Source organism: Magallana gigas, chromosome 1, assembly GCF_963853765.1.
Source record: "Magallana gigas chromosome 1, xbMagGiga1.1, whole genome shotgun sequence".
Classification (NCBI taxonomy): Eukaryota; Metazoa; Mollusca; class Bivalvia; order Ostreida; family Ostreidae; genus Magallana; species Magallana gigas.
In genome coordinates, this window is record NC_088853.1 from 7,520,026 (window position 1) to 7,531,725 (window position 11,700).

Genomic DNA, 11,700 nt, shown 5'->3' on the forward strand with positions numbered 1-11,700 from the left:
TATGTTAAACTTTGAACCCCGCCTGGGGCCCCAGTTTTGGTCCGAGGGTCACCATTTTTACAATTTAGAATCTTCATTATACATACAAGCTTTTGTGTAAATATTGGCATTTCTGGTGCAGTGGTTCTTGAGAAGAAGATTTTTATAAACATTTTCCTAAGGTATTTCTACGTTAAACTTTGAACCCCGCCTGGGGTCCCAGTCTTGGTCCGAGCGGCACGATTTTTACAATTTAAAATCTTCACTAAATATACAAGCTTTTGTGTAAATATTGGCATTTCTGGTGCAGTGGTTCTTGAGGAGAAGATTTTTAAACATTTTCCTATGTATTTCTATGTTAAACTTTGAAGCCCGCCTGGGGCCCCAGTTTTGGTCCGAGGGTCACGATTTCTACAATTTAGAATCTTCAATATACATACAAGCTTTTGTGTAAATATTGGCATTTCTGGTGCAGTGGTTCTTGAGAAGAAGATTTTTATAAACATTTTCCTAAGGTATTTCTACGTTAAACTTTGAACCCCGCCTGGGGTCCCAGTCTTGGTCCGAGCGGCACGATTTTTACAATTTAAAATCTTCACTATGCATACAAGCTTTTGTGTAAATATTGGCATTTCTGGTGCAGTGGTTCTTGAGAAGAAGATTTTAAAAAAAAATTCCTATGTATTTCTATGTTAAACTTTGAACCCCGCCTGGGGCCCCAGTTTTAGTCCGAAGGTCACGATTTTTACAATTTAGAATCTTCACTATATATACAAGTTTTTGTGTAAATATTGGCATTTCTGGTGCAGTGGTTCTTGAGAAGAACATTTTTTCAACATTTTCCATATGTTGTTCTAAGTTAAACTTTGAACCCCGCCTGGGGCCCCAGTTTTGGTCCGAGGGTCACCATTTTTACAATTTAGAATCTTCACTATATATAAAAGCTTTTGTGTAAATATTGGCATTTCTGGTGCCGTGGTTCTTGAGAAGAAGATTTTTAAAGACATGCACCCTAAACTTACTGTTTCGCAATTATCTCCCTTTTGAAAAGGGCTGTGCATAAGGATGCTTTGTACCAAGTTTGGTTAAATTTGGCCCAGTGGTTTTTGAGAAGAAGTTGAAAATGTGAAAAGTTTACAGACGGACGGACAGACAGACGGACGGACGGACGGACGGACGACGGACAACGGGTGATCAGAAAAGCTCACTTGAACCTTCGGTTCAGGTGAGCTAACAAGTTATTTTCTAAATATATGAAGTAATAGTTCAAGCATTCTAAAATAATCTTCATCTAATTACACAATTATTATTTAAATGATATTAATATTTCACAGTAAAAATTATAAGACTACAATATATTGACTAAAATATAAATCAGTTGGTTTAATGTATAATTTGTATTTCTTTGAAAAATTGTCATTAATAATTAAAAATACAAATAGGCCTTCTGTTTCCATGACGGGTTCTTTTTAGTTTTGGCTGTGATTTCTGAAAGCAATGATTTTTTGAAAATTAATTTGAAATGTTTCCTTTGCTTGCTTATTGTCTTCCACTTTTCCTTTGTCTGCGTCAGCCTGTTTATTATCTTCCCTCTTTCCTTTGTCTGCGTCAGCCTGTTTATTATCTTCCTTTTTTCCTTTGTCTGCGTCAGCCTGTTTATTATCTTCCTTTTTTCCTTTGTCTGCGTCAGCCTGTTGAATGTCTTCCACTTTTCCTTTGTCTGCGTCAGCCTGTTTATTATCTTCCTTTTTTCCTTTGTCGGCGTCAGCCTGTTTAATGTCTTCCACATTTCCTTTGTCTGCGTCAGCCTGTTTAATGTCTTCCACTTTTCCTTTGTCTGCGTCAGCCTGTTTATTATCTTCCTTTGTTCCTCTGTCTGCGTCAGCCTGTTTAATGTCTTTCACTTTTCCTTTGTCTGCGTCAGCCTGTTTAATGTCTTCCACCTTTCCTATGTCTGCGTCAGCCTGTTTATTATCTTCCTTCTTTCCTTTGTCTGCGTCAGCCTGTTTATTATCTTCCTTCTTTCCTTTGTCTGCGTCAGCCTGTTTAGTATCTTCCTTTTTTCCTTTGTCTGCGTCAGACTGTTTATTATCTTCCTTTTTTCCTTTGTCTGCGTCAACCTGTTCAGTGTGTTCCACTTTTCCTCCTTTGCAGCCTCTCCAGGAACCTAATATGCGCAGTATATATGACTTTGTTTATTAAATGCCTGATCTATGACATGTTTCATGCATGCATATGATTATGACTCAATTTGTTAACGATATAATTTGTATGCTATGATTCTTTCCTCTAAATTAAAATCACGAAAAAGGAATTGTTACATAACGACACATTCATTCATATCTTGAATTAACTTACGCTTTGGCGACCTGCATAAGTTGATCAATTGGATAAGTCGCACTATCAGGCTAAAAGGGGACGGTATTCGCTCTTCGTAGTCAGTAATTACGGTGTACCTCAAAAAATGCCACAGTTTCTCAGAGTTTGTTTGCACTCTTTCAAATGTGTAGCTGAAATGATAATAGTCTTAAACATTTAGTCTTACTACCATGGTATTTATTAATATCAAATAGTCCTCAACATTCCAGATTTATAATACAGGCTTTCCATCGGATGCAAATGTGGAATTGCTTTGATCAGGTTATGTTCTGTAGAAGGTCATAATATGTATTTGTGCAAGTATGGGAACATTAAACTGAACTGAACTTTATTTATTTTACAACGATTGATAAACAAGTTCTACAACTTATATTAATATCTCTCGTTGGCACGGATGTTAGCGCGAGGGGGTCATTGGTGTGGGAAGAAGCCGGAGTACCCGGAGAGAACCCACGTGTCCAAGCGGGCGACCGCCATACCCTATCACATACAACCTCTGTCGATCACGGGGATCGAACTCGGGTCGCAGCGGTGAAAAGCGAGTGCATTGTCCACTACGCTACCTGGACTGTCTGGGAACATTGTATAAAACAGATTCATTTTTTTAAACTTGATTTTTGGATATTGATGGCAATTGTTTGTGTTTTTTGTTTTTAATTTTGATTTGAACTTGAATTTGGCTTCAACGATGTTTGCTTTGAATAATGACGTGTATAAGGCACACTTGTTTAAACTTTGTGCATTAAAATTATTTTTTTGAGAAACAAATTCTTTATAATAAAATAAATATTTAGAGGATATTCATAGTGACAAATTTTGAAAAACCATGCAAGATATCAAAAGAATCTTTATATCTAACATGCCGACATTTAATCCCATAAACAATCTTTAACACTGTCGAAAATTAGTGTTGCTTTTCCTGTTTTTTATGGTTTCTTGTCCGATCCTGATGTCGATTTGTCAGAAAAATATGATGATAACAATAATCATATATTGTGCATATGCACGTTTTTGTTTTAGAACTCACATTTGAAACATATTAATAAAGTAATAGGTCAGCACGAAAGTATGACAATATTGTATATGATCTGAATAGTCAAGATATCTATCTGGCAAGTGATGACAGAACTATGCCAACAAAGAAATTAAAACTGTCACTGTCTAAATAGCTTGAAATAAAACCAAATGTTTTGCTCTTGCCTGAACATGGCGATAACAAGGTTGACCAACAGGAGATTGGAGAACAACAGATAGATCGCCGCTACAGCTTGTACAGTCCAGTCTTCTTGTGGACATCGATTAAGTGAGAAATCCGCCATCCTTACCGATGTTGCATTAGAACAGTCCATCTGGTTACTACCTATATAGCACAACAACAATAAATAACGGTTGATCATCATTTTTAATTATCAAAAAATGCGCGTTGATTTGGATTAATGCAGTATACACGTGTAGGATAAAATAATGTTTTAAATGTAAGTGGATGTCATGTGTATTATACAGAAACGTTTTCCAAAACTTGCATTTAACATATTTTCTTTTATAATGTACTTGCTCTGCAAATTCGTCCGTCTGACTTCACGTATTCAGATTATATTTCCCATTCCTTATCTGGCTCATAATATACCCACAAAGTGCGGTTGGATAAAGGATTTACAATGACTTGTAAACAAGTTTCTAAATCAAGGTCATATCAAACCTTTTATATCTTTAATCCGGACTGTAGAACTTCTATACCTCGTTAAATCATGCTTATACTTCACATTAATAAAGCTTGTAGAAAGAAGGTGTGAAGTAACATTATGGTTTTCTTTTATGTCAAATATATACACGTGTAGGATAAAATAATGTTTTAAATGTAAGTGGATGTCATGTGTATTATACAGAAACGTTTTCCAAAACTTGCATTTAACATATTTTCTTTTATAATGTACTTGCTCTGCAAATTCGTCCGTCTGACTTCACGTATTCAGATTATATTTCCCATTCCTTATCTGGCTCATAATATACCCACAAAGTGTGTATAATTCATTTATGATTCATCCAATCTAAGACTGGTAATACATAAGGGTTTTTGCATTATTAGGAATGAAATAACACATGTCGATTGTATATCATTTAAGGTAATTGCACATACGTCACAAAACAACGTATGACGTAATTCACGCATTATTACGTCCTGTCCGTGCCCGATCTTTACTCTATACGTTTAGCAACGAACATAAATATATTTATTAAAAAAGTAATTTTAGAACTAAATTGAACGTTGAAGAAAACTTATCTCATTTTTTAGAACAGTCTTTTAAACCAGTAAAATTACATAAATATAGGTTTTGTCTGAAAAGCATATCAGGTAATTAGCATTTTCTGCGTATGTGACTGCAATTTCTAAAATACCTATCTTAATTTAGAATACTTACCAATGTTAAAAAAAAATAATAAAAATTTTATGGGATTTAAATAACACAGATTGCTTAACTTTTTTTCAAATCTTGTTTTTTATTTAACTAATAGCTAACTATACTTTTTAGAGGGATGAAATGATAAAATTATGCAAAATTTAATATTTACCGACCTTTTTTTCTTCCAAAAATATTTATTTTAATGAATGTTACCAAAAGTACGTCCATTGTGATCTTTAAAAAACAGGTCCATTGGGTAATTTTATTTTCCATTGATTATCAGCCTTGAGGGGTAAACATTATTATTTCAAAGAATTCTGTAAGTGAATAAAATTATAAAAGATTAAACTCTCTAAAATTCGTTTTATTTTATCTCATTTATATAAAAAAAATCTGTTTTTTAATAAATAAGCACGTTTATCATCAAGTATTGTTTTGAAAAATACATTTGTTAATTGGACATAGGATATCAGTCAAAAAATGATTTCTGAAAGTCATATTTGAGGCTTAGGCTAACATTCTTAATGTAAGAAGTGCCATTTTCGCAATCGGTTATGTTTTAAGCAACGGGTCTTAGCTTTTATTGTACCGATGGACTAGCGAAATGGGCAAAATTTATGAAGGATATACTGTGGAATCATTTAAATTCGTGGGGGCCAATTTTCGTGGAGTGTGACTTTTTTGCTCGTTCGTGGGGATGCACTTTCGTGGATGCGTCAGTTACTGTTTCAGTAACAAAGATAACTCTATCTAAAATTGTTTTCGTTGAGGATTTAAATTCGTGGGTGAGGGATACCCATGAATACCACGAAAATTGAGCCACCACGAATTCTAATGATTCTACAGTATTCCCAGATACATGTTTGAGAAATTTAACAAAAATAAGTACGCAGCAATGTTAAGGCGTCCCGATGCTAAACTACGACTGGAAAACGATAATATTTGAATCATTGCTAAAATACTTTGACCGACAGTATTTCTTAAAATATATGTTACATTTATTGACACCGACGTTAAACATCATATTTGATGCATTTTTGTGACATCATATGTACTTTATAATCACGTGGCGGGCGAATCCTGATATTGCAAATAATCTATTTTATTCGCATCGGCGCAGGTGATTAATGACAATAAATCATCCATATTTTCAAGAAAAATCCTTTGGTATGTCATATGCTTTGAAAATCTTGCTTGGGAAAGAAATATATATTTCGTTTATGGAAGATATTGTTGAAACATTCCACAAAATCATCAAAATAATGCACATCTTTACTAATCAAAAGCGATTTACAAAAAAGGGTTAATCCGTGGTTTCCCAAGCACAATTTACACTGGTATTTATATTCTCTACCAATTTTACGTAAAATATTCTAAAATTGTGTTTCCATCTGCGCCAAGTTGGTTTTACATGCATTAAAACTCCTTCATTCAGTTTTGTAACACAAAGCAGGGACTCCAAACCACTAGTTTATAAATAGTCTTTTACTTAAAACGAAGCTTTTAAACTGCCGATTATTTGATACTGCATTTTAATATGAATGCATTATGTACGTCTAGCATTAACCGCAGCATCTATGTAAATTAAACATGCGATATTATACAGGTTTGATACATGTGTATAATTCACTTTTAACGTTAAGATACAATCCCTGAGAACTCTATAGAGGAATGCAGATCGTGACGTCAAAGTTAATTATGACGTCATATCGTATGAAGTACAGACAAGTGACGTTCTACATATCGCTGTAGAATCCGTCGGGAAGCCTTAACGTAGCTCGCGGGTTTGCTGACGTCACAATAGGATTCGACGTGACCGTCAAAGCAAACTCATACTTTCTTTTAAAAATAACAAATGATCTTTAGAAAAATAAAATAAAATTGTTCAAAAAGCTTTATTGCAGTTTAAACAAACATTTATAATTATCAAGAGCCAAAAATTTAGAGACGTGGCAAACATTGTCGCATTTAGTTGTATAAGGTATGCGTGTGCGTTGGAACTATTTCATCTAAAATCATGTTTAGACTAGTATATTGTAATAAATTAAACCGTAAACTTTGCTCGTTTTACAATAATAAATTCTGTATTTTCAAATACCGATCTACTATTAAAATTATATTGGCTTAAGCTAGTTATCGTATAGTTACGATGACAAACTTATTAATACGTCAATAGTTGAATGGTAATTATTTTTGCATTGAATGATTGACTCATTGAGTTTCATGAGAGGTAAAGTAGCCAAGTTTCTTCTCATCACAACCTTACCTTAATTGCATTTATGCATTTGAAAACGTTCATTATAATGTTAACTAGATTTGCATGTTGTAATATGTGTTAATCAGCTAGTCTTGTCAACCAGCGCATCTCTGACGCAGGGAATTGATGACGTCGGGCTAACGTCGTGATGAAAATATAGGTTTTTGTAAAAAAAAATTAAATCTTAAAAGTCGTTTTGCGAAAAATTGGCCGAGAACACATATTGATTATTTTTTTAGGAAATGGAATTGATTCAAAATTATCTCATCTGTTATTGTCTTGAACAAAATTAAATTCGTCTAGATCGTTTAAAAGTTTCGAGCATAGTTTTGAAATGCAGTTTTCTACTAAGATATGCATTTTACTATATATTTCATCAGTTTATCAGCGACACCGTGTTTGAATCACAATACCATTATTACCACTCAGACGAATCTCAAATAAATTTTAGAAATAAAACTCTGAAACCTATCGATCACGCGGAAAAAATGTCAGGGTAGGTTTTCTCACAAGCAGTAAACCCGCGAGCTACCTTAATATACTCGCGTAGGCATTTTATTATGTAATGGGGTATGGAACATTACGCAGCACTGTTAAGGCTTGCTATGAAAATATCAGCGGATTTAAATGTTCATAAAACGATGCATATATTATAACAAAATATTTATGTAAAGTTATTATATTATGATATAAATGTGATATTAAATGAAAAAGTACAGTAAATTGCTACTTGTATGACACTTAGTGTGGTCCCCTGAATCGATGGTCACGTGATATGTGTCGATAATTCTCCCGACTGGAGGTCATAAATAAATTTTAATATTATATCAATATATAAGGACATACACTTGTTTGAATTAAAAAATTAAATGTTAATTAAATTCTATTATTCTGGTAGATTCTGAAAAGTGCTCCTGCTTTGTATAGAGTTCATCTTTTGTTAGAATAAATATCAAAGAAATGAGCTCCGGTTTGAATTTATATGACCTTCGCTTAATATTTTACGTACTGAATAATTCTGTAGATTTCATTGAAGCAGCAGCACTTTTTAATAAATTTAACATTCCCTTAATATATACCCAAAAGATCAAAATGATCTGTTAAGTGTATGCCCTTGTAAAAAGTGGATTTAGATAGGCTTCCCGATGTCAACCACATCGAACTTGTACATTAAACACTCTGAAAAAGAAATAATACACGCTTTAAAAATAACTACATGCCGGATCAAAACAAGCAAAGTAGATAGTATGTAATGGTATTATAATTGTTTTATGATTATGATCCGTTCATTTATCAAATGTATTTTCTCTTGTTAAAAAAATGATTGATCCGCCTCTCTCTACACATAATAGGTGCGTTCAGAGTTAACCATGCAGATTGTTACCAACGGCAAGTTCGGTCACCAATGTCTACAATTGGTTACCAGTGGTAGCAATTGGTTACCAATGTTGACCATTGGTGTACTTTCAATTTCAAACGAGGTCACCAAATCTACTGGCAGCCTAGAGCTTGGGCAAGTTTGGTAGGTGACGCCATTATGCCTATTCAACATGGCGGGATATAAGATGCCTATGGATACTGATGTAAATAAAGACTTTAGAATAAGATATATGCATATCTTATTGAATGAATATTTTGAAGACAATCTAAGACAACCGAGGGCTTCTAAAGCCCGTTTCTATACCCAGAAACATTTTAGTATTATAGAAAGTATGTGATAGAGAACCGGCATTTTGAAATTCGAGCTTGGACTTTCGGTAAGACGTTACTATTTCTTGCATCAAATCAAGTTAAAAGGATGTTGATATAGAGTGAAATATGCACAGATTGCGTAGAAATTGCTTTATAGATTTCAAAGATCCATGGCCAACAAAGAAATTATTGATAGGCCTAAATCACATTGCTGTTTGGGACAACTACCCAAAGTCCAAGCTCTTGTTAAAGAATTGATTCTATTTATATACATTCTTGCTGGCGTTAAATATTTATTATCAATTTTGCAATTAATCTTTACTTTCTTTGTATTAATGATGGATTGGAAGTCATTTTGTAGTCTTCTTTATATAATTGGGAATTCAACAAAATTGTCATCAAAGTTGTGTAATGACTTTTTAAGCATAATAAATCACTTAATGAAGCTGTTTTAAAGGGGAAGAGTCACACTTCACAGAGGAAAGGTATTTTGTTTTGTTTTCAACTGTTTTATATGTCCAAATTGTTACAATTGGTAACCAAGTGTAACCAAAGGCTACCATTTGCTTGAATTTGACAAAAAATCGTTCATTGTACTACCTCTACAAATTGCTACAAATGGCAGCACTTGGTGACCAATGACCACCATAGTTCACAGATGGCAACCAAATGCTACCAGCGGTAGATTTCAATTTCACCAACGGTACAACTCTGAACGCACCTATAATGCGTCAAAATTTTCAATATGACGTCACATCGACAAGTGCACTGCGATCAGTCAGTTATTTATATTTATCGTTGTTGGACTTATTTGACTACTAAGTTGCACGCATAGGTAATTTTTAATGTAGTTTAATGTTTTCGTGCCCATAACAATTGTAAATTACTTTATTTTTTAGCATTTTTGACGACTTGTTGTTTGGTGTGATGTCATAGATAATATTTCCCATACTTTCTGGTCGGCGCGACCACAAAGTAATCCTCAACAGTGCTGCGTAATTTTAATGCATAAAAAAGAAATCATTATAAAACAAACTCTTATGCATATCGAAAGCATATGTTTCTTTTACTTAGGGTCTACACTGGACAAAATTGCTAACGCACCATTTGAAATAAAAAAAATATTTACATCCTAGAATTTTTAAAGATATATTTAATGTTTAAATAAGTCACCTAAATTATAAGTAAGACAATTAAATATCCAAACGGATAAATGGATGCAATGTTAACCAAAGCGTGACTCTTCTTTAAAAATGCTCAAATCGTGCTCACACTTCTTTTGGAAAGATAAATCTTTAGTTTCTTTTTTGTGATCTTATTATTGATGCATGCATTACTAAAACATCACAAAAACCCGACGGGGTATGGTGCGTTTGATCGCAAAAGAGCGTGGCAGGACAGTTGGTCTGGTCTCTGCAGAATGCTCCTTTAGTGAGGTTAGAAAAAATGTTAATAATTGTACAATTACCGGTGATATTTGCTAAAACATGACAAAGCATGCTTATCAAATAAAAAAATGTCGTTTAAGGTAGCCAAAGTGTTTAAAAGGCACCACACGTCAAATGCAAGGTTGTACCGGAAATTTGCGCAAACCGGAAGTGCGTGGGACCGAGCAAGAATTTCAAAGCGTCGCGTAAATACTAGGCGGAAAGACAGACAGATCCCATTTATACGAGCAAATGGAGCCCATACCTGATATTGATACGTGAATCAAAAAATTAATGGGGGGTACCAATGTTTCATAAACTGTACTCAAAGCAACTGGTAAATAAGATTACAACAAATGATGTTTCATTTTCTGTATTATTATAAACTGTTAAAATAACATACTAATCAATCTTTGTTGCATTCAGATCTAAAACAATCAAAGAAGTTGTAGGTGGTGCGTTAGCAATTTTGCCTAGTGTATACATCTAACATTGTAATACCGCCAGGTATAAACGTCACGAGTATAACGCAGCTGTTACGGAAAAAAGGTCGTTGCTTTGTAAGGAACTCGTTTCTAGTTTTATTATTGGTTTAACAATAAGAAACAAGGACGTTTTGAATTGTTTGCGACATACATGTTTGAGATAAATAACAAAGTATTACTGAATTGTAAAAAAATAATGATAAAAAGAATAGCAATGGTCTTTGAATTAAACAAAACTATTGTTTTTTAAATCTAATGAAAAAAAAGAAATGAATTAAAAATCTTTATGCTTTTTGTTACCGTCAAGACTGTCAAGATTCAATTATCCGTACAACTGCCAGTACGGGTAGTATATGATGGTCCATATTCTCCATCTAGTCAAATCATCACCCCACATTGTTTGGTGATCGGGCCAGAGGTTGGCATGGTAATAGATCCCCACCCCTAACACCACAAATACAGCTATAAAGAGGAATCTCAGTAGATCTTTGAGCTGTTATAAAGTATAGTAGAAAATGAATAACGTTAAATTGTGTTCAAGTGGTGTCATTTCATTATTATATGGGGGGATAAAATGCCAAAAAATACCATTTCTTTAATCATTATTATTGTTGGTCCCATTGTTCTGTGAATCAGAAACACTTCTAAGAATCTCAAATACATGACCAGCAGAGACAAAGCAAATACATGTCTGGCGTCAGTGTGAGTTTCATCTTCATAGAAGTGTCGTAGAAACAAGGCTGTTATAAGTAATCCATGAGAAAGCAGATCCACCGCATTCCAAAAGTCGTATATCTGTCTTTTCATTCTGGAGTATATTTTTAAGTAGGAACGACCTTGTGTCTGCGGACAACCCTAGTATTTAAGAAAACGTTATGATAGATATAAAAGAAAACAATTTTGAATGCAATATACTAGACTTAAAATCCATGACTATGCAAATGGTGTAACTTGTAAAAAAATGACGTATACATTATTATTTTTTTAATAGTTATCATTTTTATAATAACAAGACTACAAGGTTAGCTTTGCAGTCATATTAAATAAATATGACACAAGTTTCTTTAAAGTCATAATTA

At 33.6% G+C, this 11,700-nt stretch overlaps 1 protein-coding gene and 1 long non-coding RNA gene across 2 annotated transcripts; both read right to left on the reverse strand.

Moving 5' to 3' along the window:
• Positions 1-1,448: 1,448 nt before the first annotated feature.
• On the reverse strand, positions 1,449-2,940 carry LOC136269740 (cylicin-1-like). The gene is made up of 2 exons (XM_066084915.1): positions 2,850-2,940; positions 1,449-2,146 (listed from the first exon to the last, which is right to left on the reverse strand). Exons 1-2 carry the CDS (start codon positions 2,938-2,940, stop codon positions 1,449-1,451), a joined length of 789 nt encoding a protein of 262 aa, XP_065940987.1.
• Positions 2,941-3,526: 586 nt separating this feature from the next.
• Positions 3,527-11,463, reverse strand: LOC117687696 (uncharacterized). Its single transcript, XR_010711311.1, has 3 exons — positions 11,210-11,463; positions 10,922-11,114; positions 3,527-3,718 (listed from the first exon to the last, which is right to left on the reverse strand). It is a non-coding gene; the product is annotated as an uncharacterized lncRNA (long non-coding RNA).
• Between the last annotated feature and the right edge of the window lie 237 nt (positions 11,464-11,700).

Excerpts from the sequence above, each read along its gene's own strand:
- LOC136269740 (XM_066084915.1), bottom strand. The coding sequence starts at position 2,940 with ATGTTCCCAGACAGTCCAGGTAGCGTAGTGGACAATGCACTCGCTTTT. Across the intron at positions 2,147-2,849 it reads CCCCGTGATCGACAGAGGTT|GTTCCTGGAGAGGCTGCAAA; the intron begins GTATGTGATAGG and ends TGCGCATATTAG.